The 16,097-nt window shown below is 39.6% G+C and overlaps 1 protein-coding gene across 1 annotated transcript; it reads right to left on the reverse strand.

Annotated features, from left to right (window-relative positions):
* Positions 1 to 812: 812 nt before the first annotated feature.
* gipc3 (GIPC PDZ domain containing family, member 3) lies at positions 813 to 11,901 on the reverse strand. The gene is made up of 6 exons (XM_063013161.1): positions 11,605 to 11,901; positions 8,858 to 9,043; positions 7,640 to 7,820; positions 2,850 to 2,959; positions 2,660 to 2,741; positions 813 to 964 (listed from the first exon to the last, which is right to left on the reverse strand). Exons 1-6 carry the CDS (start codon positions 11,896 to 11,898, stop codon positions 813 to 815), a joined length of 1,005 nt encoding a protein of 334 aa, XP_062869231.1. The 5' UTR covers positions 11,899 to 11,901.
* Positions 11,902 to 16,097: the final 4,196 nt, after the last annotated feature.

Consider the following 16,097-nt stretch of genomic DNA (forward strand, 5'->3'; position numbering starts at 1 on the left):
AGATTAAAGCAAGGCCAGTCTAAATAGAAATTTATAATGTAAAATTGGGAATCATTTATTATTGGGAATAATTTCACAAACCCTAAACCCCGTTCATCTCTGCACTGCAAATGTTAACGACATCCAAAGACCCAGCCAACTTAAGCAACCTAAGTTTACCTAAAATATGGATTGTTTAAATAATTCAGATTGTTACTAGTGTAAATTTTAAAAGCCAGGGTCTGTGGGGGTGTATTATTGCCCATGGTGTGAGTAACTAACCTGACCACCGTGAGGCTGCTATTAACACTGAAATATATTTATGCATTGTTAGAGCCACTAAATAAAAATCAAAATAAGGAGGGTGGAGTCAGGAAGGGGATCCGGGGTAAAAACTGCCAAATCAGGTATGCGGACCAGAATGATTTGCTGTGGTATCCTTGAAATGTGGGAGCAATTTAAGACAGGTCAAACAGAATTTATAAATTAAATTACACTGTTTCCTGATTTTATTAGAATTTTATGTCCTGTCCCAACTATTTTAGCTATATGATTTGTATGAGCAGTCAGGTACAGAAAAGTCCTTTAGTTAAATTACAGATGGAGAATGTATACTTTGATTAGTACTACAGCTTTGATTAGTTTATTCTTTAAAAGTTTCTTCCTTCAGTTGTGAACTGCAGCTACAAGGCTTATGAATCTAACAAATAATTCATCTCTATCTTAGCTTAAATACATGCTCACAATAGAAGAATATTCAGAGAAAGTCTTAGTGTGACAATATCGATATCAATAAGTAAAAAAATAAGATGAGCAACATTTATCATGACTCTCTAAACTCTGCCGTTTTTAACATCCCCCAGAGCTCCCCAGACGTCAAACAGAAAGACATCAGGGAAGGCGAAATCTCCCAGGACTGAGTCAAGAGCCTCTGCAAAATCATCTGGGTTTTGCTTGTCCTTGGCGGCCTCCACGATGGTGGTTGCTGCAGAGGACAAATAAAAATGAGGTTTTAGGGACAGGTGGAGAATCAAAATACTAACACAAAACATTTAATACATCTTCAGGCTTAACCCATTACAGTATACATTATTAGAAATTTTATTCAGATTTTTAAAAATGCTTTGTACTGCACATGAAATTTCATTTTTTTTTCTCCCTTTTTTAGCACTTCCAGTTGCCCGATTGCGTCATGCTTCCTCTCTACCAATGCCGATCCCTGCTCTGATTGAGGAGAACAAAGCTAACCCACGCCCCCTCCGACACATGGGCAGCAGCCGTATGCATCTTATCACCTACACTTTGACGAGTGCAGTGCAGCTCAGCACTGTGTACGGAGGGACACACCCTGAGAGCACGCTTTTCTTATCTCTGTGCAGGCGCCATCTATCAGCCAGCAGAACCAGTCATGAGAGAGAGACCCCATCCAGCTTAGTCCTGCCCATATCTGAACAACAGGCCAATCGTTGTTCATGTGGCTGCTCAGCCTAGCCGGCAGGCAGAGCTGGGATTCGATACGATGTATTCGAGATCCCAGCTCTGGTTCCAGCGTGTGTTTTTACTGCTGCGCCACCTGAGCAGCCACTCACTCACTTCCGTAACCGCTTATCCAGTCAGGGTTGTGGGGGGTACTGGAGCCTATCCCAGATTTTTAATGGGCGCAAGGCACACAGTAACACCCTGGACGGGGCGCCAGTCCATCACAGGGCAGACACACACACATACACACACCCATTCACCTATAGGGCAATTCAGTGTCTCCAATTAACCTGACTGCATGTTTTTGGACTGTGTGAGGAAACCGGAGCTCCCGGAGGAAACCCACACAGACACGGAGAGAACATGCAAACTCCACACAGAAAGGACCCATACCACTCTGCCTGGGAATCGAACCCAAGACCTTTTTGCTGTGAGGTGACAATGCTACCCACTTTTTAATACACAATGCAGGTTTTATCATCTTCTCATTAAAAGCAAAACTGCTTTTCCGATGAGGACATTCCGATGAGCTCTGACTCAAAACATCAGATAATAAATTAATTACATTTATTTATGAGATTCCAACTCCAGCACGAGAACTGGTTTGGGCCTGTCTGATAGCCGTACGTGCTTTAGCTGCGCTCCCAACATAATAAATGTCACCACAGAATGTGACATGAGCAGTTCATGACCTTGACACCATACATAGTGTCGTCATCATCCAAGTTAGCTGCCCAGACATTAATGATTCAGGGGTTGTCAGTGTATCAGGGGCGTATCAGTAATATTTATTTAAGAGTTGTAACCAGAGCTTACTGGAAGAAACCATGGATGAAGAAATGCTTCGGGACATCCTGTTTTCTGTTATTACTGATGCTGTCCATGACCTGTGGGAATTTCTGGCATTTGTAATGGCCTTTTATGGAAAGGATCTGACACAATCTGGTACCTGATCTGATAATCTTTTAAAAACCCTTAATAAGAAGCTATAAAGCTATGATGGTTTTCACTAATGATACTGGTCAGGTCATACTACAAGAAGCTGGAACAAAACCTCAGATTGGTACACTGATATGTGCTCTTTTCCTGTTGTTACTGCTATTAAGGAAGAGTGGAAAATCCAGGCTTGACTGATTTAGAATCAGCAGTTAAACCCCTTAATGGAAAGGATCTTACAAAATCTGAAGAAACGACATCTTACCGAGTTCTGGATCCCGAATGCCCATGTAGCTCTCCAGAAGATCATCCACCTGTCTTATAGCCTTCTCCTCAAACTCACTCGGCTGATGGGGGGTAAATAAGATAAACTGATGGTTAAAAGCACTAAGGAGGTTCAAATTCATGTTGATTGTTGATTTCCCAAAACTGTGATGAGCAGATCATTGACTCACCACTTCCTGGACAGTCGCTGTTCCTTTCGAGCGCAGGCGAAGAGTTTCCTTCCCACTGACCATTTTCCCCTCGGTGGATTTGGCCGACCGTGTCCTCTGACCAATCATATCTTAATAAAAATAAAGCACAAACTCAGATAAATGTTCTACATTAAACGATTCTATCATCTTTACATTTTTTGGCACCTTTGTTGAAGATGGGACAACGATCACCATAAAGGCTTTTGGGTAATTTGCTCAATCTAAACTCTAGACATATGAGTGAAATTACCTTTAAGTGAAGTAAATTTTTGTTGAGACAATTTTTTTATGTATTTTCTCCCTTTTTCTGTCAATTTTTAGCATGTCTACTTTTTACCCAATTGCATAATGCTTCTTTTCTACTGGTGCTGACCCCCGCCCCTGATTGAGGAGAGAAAACTGACACACGCCCCCTCCGACACGTGTGCAGTAGCCGACTGCATTTTTTTCACCTGCACGAGGTGAGTTCATATGCGAATCAGCCTTGTGCACAGAGAACCACACCCTGATCGCATTATTCCTCTACTCTGTGCAGACGCCATCAACCAGCCAGCAGAGGTCGTAACTGCATCAGTTATGAGGTCCCTATCCGGCTCCCTCCCTGTATGAACAACAGCCAAACGTTGTTCATATAGCCGCCCAGACAGGCCAGATGGCAGAGCTGAGATTCGATACGATGTATTCGAAATCCCAGCTCTGTTGTGCTAGCGTATTTTAGACCAGACAATTTTTAAAAATCATTTTATTTTAAATACATGGTTTGATGGTTTGAATAAAGGAGTAATGCTTAGATAAGGGATGTTTACTACCTGCTTTTTAGTCCTAATACAATTCCTTTTACTCACTCACCCACTGTCTTAACCACTTATCCAGTCAGGGTCGCGGAAGTGCTGGAGCCTATCCCAGCTTTTCAATGGGCACAAGGCACACAGTAACACCCTGGACAGGGCACCAGTCCATCGCAGGGCAGATACACAGATATACACACACACACTCACACCCATTCACCTATAGGGCAATTCAGTGTCTCCAATTAACTTGACTGCATGTTCTTGGACAGTGGGAGGAAACCGGAGCTCCCGGAGGAAACCCACGCAGACACGGGGAGAACATGCAAACTCTGCACAGAAAGCCCAGGACCTTTTTGCTGTAAGTTGACAATGCTACCCGCTTTTTAATACACAATGCAGGTTTTATCATCAGTGCTACTCACCGAGCCACCGTGCTGCCCCAGTTCCTTTTATTTAAAGGTGAATAATTTTGGCTCTATTTTTTTCCTGCACAACTTTAGTAGCATAAAGCGCTCGCCATTTAGCCAACAAGATGTACTATGTTTGTATTCGTAAGCAGGCTCTTATAGTCGTGTCTGCACCATGACTACCAGAAGGCTACCAGAATATCACATTTATACAGTTGTTGACTAGAGCAATGTGGACTTTAAATAAATATTAAATCTCAGCAAAAAAACAATAAGTTGCTGAATTATTAAGAGTCAGGCATGCTGGGAGATTTATTCAAATCGGCAATAGACCCAACTCGGTTGGAGCCGTGATCTATTAAGCTAGACATCTTCACAGACATGATTATCTATATCCGAAAGGTGGATGGCCGAAAGCACTGTAATAGATTGGTGGCTAATAACGAAAGCTCCTGTTAATGCAACTCTTCCACCCAGAAATTAGGACTAAATATGCTTTAACCGTGTTCAACCGTTTAACCGTGTTTCATCGAAGCACATGTAGCACATCCATGATTGTGAACGTCCCTGCTAAATAAGGCACCAATAAAATCTATCCTCACCCTGTACACTCTCTGTAAGACTAAATATGCACAGGACAGAGTCATTACTTGCATTTAGCCCATTTAGCTCATGTTCAAACTTCTAAATATCTAATGCAGTGATGGTAATCAAATTCCCTTTAATTATTAAGTGCAGTCATTTTCTGTCTGAGAGAGCGGGAGCACTTATTATCACGGCATGCATAATAATGCTAATTCAGGTTTGCTTTTCCTACCAACCCAGGCCGAATGATTTAACAGTATAAAAAGAAGTCAGGTCTAGTCTAGTCAAGTGTATTTGTATGGGCCTTTTTACACTAGACATCATCACAAAGCAACTTTACAGCATCCAGGATCGAGGAACAAAATAACCCTTTTAAGTAAGCAGGCAAGGAAAAACACATGGACACAAATTCCTACAGACACACTTCAAAATGCTGTGGAAAGCCTTCCCAGAGTAGAGTTAACTGTGACATCAGTAAAGTGGGCACCAACACTATACTCATGCTCATGGCTTTGAAATGGGACGTCCAACAAGCTCATGGTTATGGTTACACTTTCCTGACTTTGAAAGCTTGTTCGTTTACAGCAGTGTGACTGTAGCATTGAGATTTTTTGTCAAATAAATTACAGTAATTTTCGTCTCCGGCTTAACAGGATGTGTTGGTGCTGACATCCTGTCTACAAGCAGTGTTGACGCTGTAATCAGTGCGAGCTTTTGGTACCTCATTAAGGAAACATTTCCATTAGAGGTGACCTTTCTTTTCCGTCTTTCCCACAAGTCCACAGTGTGATCAATCTGAGGGAAATCTCATTCTTGTTTGACAGGCTCTCATTTCCTCATGAAGTGCACAATATTTCAGGCTGCACAATGAATAGTACAATGATTGTATGTTTGTGTGATTAATCTTTCCTTCATGGCCCATTTTAATCAAAGACTTGTTGTGTAAGTATGCAGATATGAATGTTGATTGGTTGCTTTAGAGTTTAGACTGTAAACACTGGTGCCAGAGTGCAAGGTATTAATCTGACCACTTGGTGGCACTGTGTGTCCGTTTGTGTTACAGAATATGACAGAATAGAATAGAATGGAATAGAATGGAATAGAATAGAATAGAAAATAGAATAGAGTGGCTGTATTTGTCATATATACAGATGCATACAGATATTTTTCCTCATATTCCGGTTTGTTTTGAAGCTGGGGTCAGAGTGCAGGGTTGGCTACTGTACACCGCTGTGAGGGTTAAGGGTCTCGCTCAAAGGTCCAAAAGAATTATAGCTAGGATTAGGGTTATAGCTAGAGTGACAATAAACTAGGATTGTGGTAATTGCTACAGTTATGGTAAATTTGGATTAGGGTTAAGATAGGGTTATAGTCAATTTTAGGGCTATGTTTAAGATTTTAGTTGTTGGGCAAGGATTAGGATTACAGTTATGATTAAATTAGTTTAGGATTGGGCTACGATTGCAGTTCAGGTAGAGTGTGAACTAGGCTTAGGGTTAGAGCTATCATTATAATAGCTATTATTAATATTGTTATGATTATTAAGTGCTGTTGCATCATAAACAGTGTTCTTCTATATCTTCTTCTGTTTTGTTCTTTTATTTGGTTCTTCGGGCATTGTAATGGCTCATTCCTGTGTCAATCCATTTTGTTGCTGGCTGTCCTCTTCCTCGTTTACCTTCTCTTCTTTCAAGCATTATTGCTTTCCCAATGAGTTGGTTTCTCTCATAATGTGTCTAAAATCACAGAGCTTCAGTTTGGTTATCTGGGCTTTGAGTGAGAGGTTTGGTTTCATTTGGTTGAGGACAGGGTACTCTCAAAAGTCTTTGCCAGCAACAAAATCGAAAGGCATTAATATTCTTCCTGTCCAGCTTTCACATCCATTAAGAACCACAGAGAAGATCATAGTCTGGACATTTCTGATGTTTGTTTGGAGAAATAAATCATTACATCTGCAGCTTATTTCAAGTTTCTTAATTCTTTATCTACCAAGTGCCGTCGTATCTCCTGTCTACTGCATCCTTCTGCAGTTAATAATTGATATAAATAGGCACTGTCCACCACTTTGACATCTTCTCTATCAGTGGTAAAATCAGTGGTCTTTCATGTTGTCATGACTTTTGTCTTCTTCATGTTGAGTTGAAGACCCATCTTTTCACTCTGTTTTATTTATTTTTCTTTACAAGGGCCTTCAGGTCTTCCTGATGTTCTGTTACAAGTGTGTTTTGTCGTCATCATATCAAATGTTATTGATGTTTATTTCTACCAATCTTGCATCCTTACGCCTCTTCCTCCAGTCTTGCTTCTCTCATTATATGTTCTGAGCTACACTTACATTAATTAAAATCTTAGTTAATAACCCTAACCCTACACCATTCCACCAATCCTAATTTTCCTATTAACTGCAACCCTATGCCAATCCTAAATGTAGTCCTTAACCTAGCCATAACCCTAGCTCAACCCTAAATGTAAACCTAATCCTAATTGTAATTCACTCACTCACTCACTCACTCACTCACTCACTCACTTTCTTAACCGCTTATCCAATTAGGGTCGGGGGGGTGCTGGTGCCTATCCTAGCTTTTCAATGGGCGCAAGGCACACAGTAACACCCTAGACGGGGGGCCAGTCCATTGCAGGGCACACACACACATTCACCTATAGGGCAATTCAGTGTCTCCAATTAACCTGACTGCATGTTTTTGGACTGTGGGCGGAAACCGGAGCACCCGGTGGAAACCCACGCAGACACAGAAAGGACCCGGAACGCCCCGCCTGGGGATCGAACCCTGGACCTTTTTGCTGTGAGGCGTCAGTGCTACCCACAGAGCCACCGTGCCGCCCCTAACTGTAATTCTAACTATTCAAATAAAATGTTGAATCAATATTCCTGTAACTAATATTATGGTTTGAATAATGAGTAAAGTGACGACATGGTGATGTTAACACACTCAAAGCTGATAAGTATTATAATAATAATACTTACCAAAAGCTTTTTTCGGCCCCACCAGTCTAAGAGTGAACGGCTCTCCTCTGGGCTGCTCCTTCAGCATTTTGGCAACTTCATAGTGCCGGCATCCCACAATGCTCTGATCATTAATGGCCTCTATATGATCGCCCACACATACTGACTTTAGCAGGTCTATGGTGCTGCCCTCTTTTATTCTCTGTATAATCAAACAAGTAATGAATACTATTCAAACATGATGTTGGGATTATTGGAAAAGAATATCACAAATATATCATATATCGATGCTAACTGCAAAAACCCATTAACATTCCTCTTTGCTTTAAAATAAAAAGTAGAAGTCCATTTTTCGTTATCTCTTCACCACACTGCAGAAATACAAAAGAGTTCCACTTTTCATGTCAGACGTTGCTTTGCTCTGTCCTCACCTGACATATTCGCTGACATATGTGATCTATGATCTGATTATCTTTGGCATAGCTGCATGCTAAGAATAACTGTAAAACCTCTTCCAGGGACATTTACTGCAGTAAAGCGAGTGGAGAAAACTGTGAGTTTTGCAAATATTGATCATAGATAAACTTTCACACCTATACTGTGACTAATTCCAGCTTGATCAAATGATTCATAGGTTAAACACATCATTAGGTTCTAGTTTAGATACTAATAGAAGATCTAATCTAGATCTATTTTATAATACAGTGAAACCTCTCAGAAGTGTGAATAATTAAAAGATCCGTGTCTTAGCTCTTAGTTCAGCCAGAACCTATTTTAGACCTAACAGAAAGCAATAACAACAATATTAGGTTATATTTCTATTACAGTGTCTACAAAAGTGTTTATAGCCCCATATCTTTCTGATTTCCCAAAGCCATATAGCCCATCACACTTACTTCCTACCACTTCTGTTATTCATAAGGGTCACTTAGGTGTTTTTTTTTGTAGATTCTAAGCTTCCAAAGAAGCACTTGTCATTACATGCACAATTAATGTTGTGTAGGAATGTTTTAGATTTGTAATTAACCAAATATAATTATTGTTTCATTTTTAAAAATCTGTTCATAAAAATAACCTTCAAATGTTGGACTATACATAAATTTATATATAAACTAAATGTATTATTATTATTATTATTATTATTTTGGGCATTACTCAGGTGCTTTTTTTTACAAATGTCAGGCAAACACATATGCTTCTGCCGTATCTCTGTATGACTGTGTATTTGTTCCTGTGTACCTTAATGAAAGCATATCCAGTCCCGTTATCAGTGATGGTGAGGCCGAGGGCATCCTCCGTTTTGGTTACCTCCACCTCTTTCGTCTCACCTCTGACATGGGCGAAGATGAAGTCCTCCAGGCCGATCTGGCCTCCCAGGAGCTTCTGCATGTCCACTTTGTGTGAGTTCAGGGTGCAAAAGAGAATCTGGGGAAATTGGGTAAGATAACAGGGTAAGATAATGAGGGACATAACACCCTGGTGACTATGTGGACACTAAAATTTAGGGTGCAAAAGAGGATGTGGGGAAATTGGGTAGGGTAACAGGGTAAGATAATGAGGGACATAACACCCTGGTGACTGTGTGGACACTAGAATCAGGATAAATACTTTATATCATACTGTACATAACTTACACATACACTTTATAAAAACACTGTAACTATAGATATTTAATTTAAATCACATTCACATTTGAACTATGCAAATTAAAAATTGATTTTATAGGCTTTTATATATAAATAAAGCCTCCACTCTTCTGAAAGGGCTTTCCATGAGATTTTAAAAGCATGTCTGTGAGAATTTGTGACCACTCAGTTAAAGGAGCAATGTTGTGGTCAGGCACACAAGTTAGACCAGAAGACCTGGCCGTCAGAAGTTCTTCCACACCAAACTTGTCAACTAAGTCAGCCATAATCTTTAAGTCTAGATCTAAAGAGTTATTTATTTACTCTTTGCTTTTTGATTTTGCTGCTGCGCCTGCTGGTCTGCTAGCTAACAAAGTGTTGGACCATAGGGTTGTGCTGGACTTCCCATTATTTAGAAAACAAAGTTATATAACACCCATATCACACTTGATAACCACTTGTTAATGGGTAAAAGCAATAGTAGCTTAGTGGTTAAGGTAATGGACTAATGGTGAGAAGATTGCTGGTTCAAATCCGACTAATGTCAAGTTGCCACTGTTGTGCCCTTAATCAAGACCAATAACCCTCAGTTGTAATTAATAAATGTAAGAGTAAATGTTAAGCCTGCTTAGCTAATTCAACACAGCCTGGCTTAATCTGTGCCACCCATATTAATCTTACTCTTCAACCTTAACGTCAAGATCAGACATTGACCTTACAATTTGTACAGAAACACCATGTCCTATCTAAGCGCTCAGACGCAAATTCATTCAGGCGGTTACAAAATATCCCAATATAACAGAAAAACGCTAAAAGACGTGTAGATGTAACTCACAGTATAAAAAAGAAATGACACCACTGTTAATTAAGACTATCGTCACTGCTCGTCATTATTTGACAATTCTCAAATCTGAAGTACAGAAAATACAGCTTTTCATGGTAATAACAGTATATCAGTAGTCAGAAATGGCATCTGAAGTCTGAGAGTGTGTGTACATGGGGTACTTTGCTGCATCAGGACCCAAATAATATTAATTACTGAGGGAAAGAAAAGCTGAACTTACTAGAAGCAAATTCCTGAGGAAAATGATAGCTCATCTACACAAGGTGTTTAAACGGGTTATGCAACAGGGCAATAATCCATAACACAGAATCAAGTTCACATCTGAATGGCTTTTGGAGTTGCCTTTTTTTAGTCCTAACCTTAAGCCAGTAAAGATGTGAGGCCTGAAACTAAATATTATGCTCGAAAACCCAGCAAGGTGTCTGATTTACTACAGTTTACATTACATTTCTTTAAAAGTTAGTTCAAATAGGCATTAAGTTTAATCTTTGTTCCTAAATGGATGAAATTACGTTTTAACTTAATTTAACTTAATTTACGTTGTTTACTTAAATGTTATGCAATCAGACAATCAATAAAAGATTAATTACTACTTCAAGCCACTGTATTATTAAGCAATACAATACTTACACAATACTTATCTCGGCCTTTTTATCTCAGCCAAACACATAATTGTTTAAAATTATTGGCTACCTCACAAAAAGACATATATAACCCTACAATGCTATCAGTATTATTTTACAGGAGCTGTGTTGGTGTAAACTCTCAAAAATTAGGGTGGTTCGGATGGGTAACAGTTGAGGTCAAACCATTTGAAAAATCAAAGGTTCTTTTTGCTAAATTGGTTCTATTTCTTTGCTTGTAAGATACTTTTTTTTTTTTTTTTTTTTTTTAAATAATTTTTACCCCTTTTTCTCCCCTTTTAGCGCATCCAATTGTTCAATTAGCATCGTGCTTCCTCTCTGTCTATGCCGAACCCTGCCCTGACGGAGGTGATTGAAGCTAACCCGTATCCCCTCCGAAACACGAGCAGCAGCCAGATGCATCTTTGCCACCCACACATTGACGAGTTTGGCGCCACCTAGCGTTGCATGCGGAGAGACACACCCTAAGGGCACCCTCTCCCATCTCTGTGTAAGCGCCTCCAATCAGCCGGCAGAGAACGCGATCGCATTCTGACAGAGAGAGACCCACATCCGGTTCTTTGTCCCACCCCCCATATGAGCAACCGGCCAATCGTTGCTCATATAGCCACTCAGCTTCGAACCGGTAAAGCAAGGCTGGATTCGATACCACGTTCTCAGAATCCAGCCCTGGTTGCAGCGCGTTTCTTTTTACCGCTGCGCCACCTGAGCGGCGCTTGTAAGATACTTTGATGGTCTCATAGATGGGCAGCATGTAATGTGGAGGCTAGATCTGGATATTAATAATAATAATAATTTTTTTACATATTGAGCAGATAAGAAGACTCCAGAATCATCACAATGAAAAACTCATCGGTTTTCTCACTGGCCTACCTCAGAGGGAGAAATGTTGAACACCTCAGCGATCTTGGCGTACAGCTCCTTTACGTTGGTGAAACCATGGATGCGGCCTGTAGGACTTCCATGAGCCAGCTGGGTGTGAAACACCAATTTCGGCCTCAGGTATGGTGGTGACGGTGGTGAGTCGGGTAAGGGTGGTGCAGAGGGCACCGCACAGCTTTCCTCCTCCTGGGTCGAGCTCGTCGAGTCCTGTGTTTGAGGGCTCATGGCCTCTCCGTTCTGCATCGGTCCGTCCTCACACTTCTTCTTTCCGGAGCTTTCCTGCATACTGTCTGGCCAGGATGCACGTAGTGGCCCTGTGCAGGGTCTGGAGTGGTGAATTAGTGATGAGGGTAACTAGGTAACAGGGACAGGTGAGCACTGTTGGCTCTGCTGAGAAGAAACATGACACTACTGCAGCCTGGGATCTTATTATTGAAATAAGAGACGAGGCCAGGACAACAAATTCGGCCACATACACCAGCAAGGCAAATAGTAAGTGTACGATTTACTTCAAGTCAGCTTAAAGGTTCCAGTTTCAATTCACTCCAGGTTAGTTTCACTTAAAGTCATTTTAAAGCACCAGCTCTTAAAGTACAGGGACCAATTTCAACTTTAAGATGCTAATTTCAGATCACTCTAACCATGTTTGTTTTCAAGTCCTATTCCAATTCATTCAATCCTTTATTCAATTTTTTATTCCTCAATAAAAAAGAAAGCTGGGACAATTCATTTGTTTAACTGACTGCAACACAATTACACATGAAAAAGCTTGGCAACATTGTTGGCATTTACATTTTTAAATAGGTAAAAAAGAAAATTTAACCTGAAGTACTGAAACTATCGGCACTCAGCAGTAGCCAGTAGAAAAGTTTGGTTCCAGTTTTCCCTGCTTTGCACATAATGTTTCCAAGCAGACCCATTGCCACTGTAGTCAGCAGGGGGGCTGGATGCACAGATTGGAAAGCACTGTTCGCATTTACTGGCATTATTTAGTTCTGATTACTTGGGGCCCAGCTGGTAAACAGTGGCATCATTCCTGTGTTGTACCCATCATAGACTCTTAGGTTTTGTCCATTGGTGGCATGACAGCTTTACTTTTATTTTTTGTTTGCATTACTGTGTGTAGCTGTTACAGGAACCCATACTGGATTTGAGTTTTGTCCAGTGGTGATGTGGCAGCTTTTTTGTGTTTTTGCTGCTGACGGTTTGATGGTTTCCCCTATTTGTTCACCGGTGAGCATTTGGATTGTAACTTGCTGGTGGATTGGGTAGCTGGCGAGGTTGCACACCAGGGCTTCTTTTGTTTCTTATCCAGTCACACGTGATCACATGAAGTACAGTTTTTTCTGCTTCAGTGATCCAGTGTTTGCCTGTCCTTTTACTTCCTAAGACTTGCTTTGGGCTGCACTTCGGTTTGGTTTTGACATTAATACTGTATTTTGTAAATTCATTAAGTTTTTATTTTCCTTTTTGTTTGTTTGGCTTTTCAGTCACAGTATTATTCAGCCTTGGTTAAGCCTCCTGTGATTGGGTTCACTGAATAAATGAATGAATGAATGAATGAATGAATGAATGAATGAATATGTATTTAAAACACAGGGTAATGTATTCAACACAATTTAGTTTAACTAGAGTTATGATTAGTATTATTATGTTTTTGTTTGTTTCTTCATTTCATTAGTTCATTTAGTGAACCGACTTTATCATTTGGCTCGACCCTGAACTTATGGAACTGATGGATAGAGTCCAGCTGTAATTTACCTTTCCATGAATCCAGTCATATCTAATGCTAAGACCGTGATAAACAATTCCTCGCCTTACGACCGTCTAACCTTTTTGAAATGATCATCTATTCATACTATTGGTTAAATTCCTCCTTTTGCACCAAATCGTTTTACATCAAACAGTCAGTTTTATCTCAACCTACAGTATTTACAGGTCAAGGTATCTGTTCTGTAAAGCTATCAGCAAAGTAAGGCTGATAGTGAGAAAGAAACCTTGAATCAGATCATTTATCACATTACAAGCCTTGAACACACCTGTAAAGGACATCCAGCAATAAATATGCCTGGTACTTTAATCAGTCATTACCTTTTACTACAATTCTGTTTTACTTCTTACAGTTTCTTTAGAACCATTTCAAATATCATATATTAATTTACTTTGTAAATGGAACTAAATAGAACTGATGTTTCTCTGCCAAGTTTAGGGGGAAAACAATTGTGTCCAGAGTGTCAGATCTAATCCAAGAACCAAAAAACAGGACTTCCATTAATCAGAAGCTGTAAGAACAGGGGTGACACCGTCCACAGTCAAGTGAGTATTACATATCAATGGATATAGTTGCTTCTGTGCAAATAAGAAGTCTTTGCTAATTCCTTTAAACTGGCTCGGTGTGTGTACTGTGTAGACAAGTTGCAGAACCAGGACATTCACTTTGCATATATGTTTACCTCACCATACCTATAGTAATGAAGCTTCAGTGCCTCATCTGTGTGTCCTCATCTCAGTAACTGTGCTGTAATCTGAGATATTCCATCTTTACCAGCTTCTCCAGTATCATCATCTCTTAAACACATTCAGTACAGCACATGCCGGATGATCTCAGTGGGTTGCACAAGGTATGAACTTACATGTAATATTAACAAGACAACAGCTGAAAAAACACTTGCTTATCCTAGATCCAATACACACTACCACTGAGATCCGGGGATCTGGGGTTCCAATCTTTGCAGTGCTATCTGCCTGCCGGGTGTCTGCACGGACATAATTGCGTAATGTTTGAGGGGCTGGATGGCCGATCCCAAGCCTGAATAAAAATAGAAGGGTTGCGTCAGGAAGTGCATCCATAAAAACTGTGCCAAGTCTGGTATTCGGACCAGATCCGCTGTGGTGACCCTTAGTATCCGGAAACAGACCAAAAAATGTAATATATTGTCACAGTTTATGAAAGATGCCAATCATGTTACTGTCATTAGTACAATTATTAATGTGTGAAAGCAATGTCATTACACATCTCATATTTTACCTTTCAATAATTACGTGTCAATAATTACAATATGATATAAATAATTATGGGCAATCTTTACCATGTGTATGAAATGTGCTGTAAATAAAATCTCAATGTTTTACTAACGATGGATATGGACATTTTTAATGTGCAGCTATGTTTAAGCCATTAACTGTGTGTCTTTGTTTTTCTCTATGTTGATGAATGACTAAAGGGAATTTGGCCAGTAACTTGTCATAGTTATAAATTAACGAATTTGTAAATGTTAAATATAATATGAATATGCGTTTATTTATAAGAATTTCTATGAGTGCCAATAATTATTATGGCTTTTGACAAACAAAAGTTTCACACAGTCAGTCAAGGAAAAAGAAAAGCTGCAAACACCTAAAAATCCACGACTGCTGTGACGTACATAGTCTTTACAAATGTAGGTTAACTTGTGACCTCAACTGTATGTCCTAAAACCACAACTATTACACAGTATTTCACCCAACTGTGTAAACAATATCCCTGGTTTATGACACACGTCCATAGTGGACTTATAGCAAGAACCTTTTGTGTACAAAACAGACTGTTAGTATCAGTGCAGTATGACAAACATTAGATGTCCTTTGTAGAATCATTTACTTAAAATACAACACTCATTTACATTGCCAGCCTGAGTGCACAATTCTAGCTTTAATTCATTATTCTTGTTAATATTATGTTATTATGTTATTATTGACCACTACTGCTAATAAAGAGCATCTTCATTACATGATGCCATCGCCACCATATTTTATAGTGGTGTGGTGACCATTTTATTGGAGGTTGGAAGATCATGTTATGAAAATGCAACGTCATTACTGACCGCTTAAAATGTAATTGAAATTGAAGCCAATTTGCAGGGTAAAATGGGTAAAAATAAAATCTGTGGCCAAAATAGGATAGAAAAGGGATAGCGCAGAACTGAGAACTGGCTGTCTTGTTATGGCAAGCTGCTCAAAGTGCTTGTGGCAACCCAATTCTCGGAAAAAGAGTAGGAAGAGGAAACGCAGACCAAGTCGGGGACCACTATGTAAGAACAAAGGTTTAAGGAGGTGAAGAGAGGTGTGAGTCTGTGGTTTCCTTTGACTGATGCCCTATGTATGGTGGATTCCAGCTGATTCCGATTATTTCTCTCTTTTAGTTTCATATTAGGTTTCTGTATGTTAAGTTTCTACATTTATGCATGTATGCGTGTGTATCTTTTTTACATTTTAAAAGTTAAATGGATATGGAATGCATTACTGTAATTTAAAGAAAATGGTTTAAAGGTTTTATTTGTCTGTATAACATTATAATACACTCAGGCTATTACATGGGTGGTGCAACTGAAGATGCAGGGAACTGTATTAAGGATATGTGTACAAATGGTGGAAATTAATAAACCCTTAACTATTTGTTAATATATGTAAGGTAATAGAGAGTTTTTTGTGCTCCATAACAGCTT

The sequence above is a fragment of the Trichomycterus rosablanca genome, chromosome 17, assembly GCF_030014385.1.
Source record: "Trichomycterus rosablanca isolate fTriRos1 chromosome 17, fTriRos1.hap1, whole genome shotgun sequence".
Classification (NCBI taxonomy): domain Eukaryota; kingdom Metazoa; phylum Chordata; class Actinopteri; order Siluriformes; family Trichomycteridae; genus Trichomycterus; species Trichomycterus rosablanca.

Excerpts from the sequence above, each read along its gene's own strand:
- gipc3 (XM_063013161.1), bottom strand. The coding sequence starts at position 11,898 with ATGCAGGAAAGCTCCGGAAAGAAGAAGTGTGAGGACGGACCGATGCAG. Across the intron at positions 7,821-8,857 it reads CTGGATATGCTTTCATTAAG|AGAATAAAAGAGGGCAGCAC; the intron begins GTACACAGGAAC and ends TTGATTATACAG. Across the intron at positions 2,960-7,639 it reads GGGGCCGAAAAAAGCTTTTG|ATATGATTGGTCAGAGGACA; the intron begins GTAAGTATTATT and ends ATTTTTATTAAG.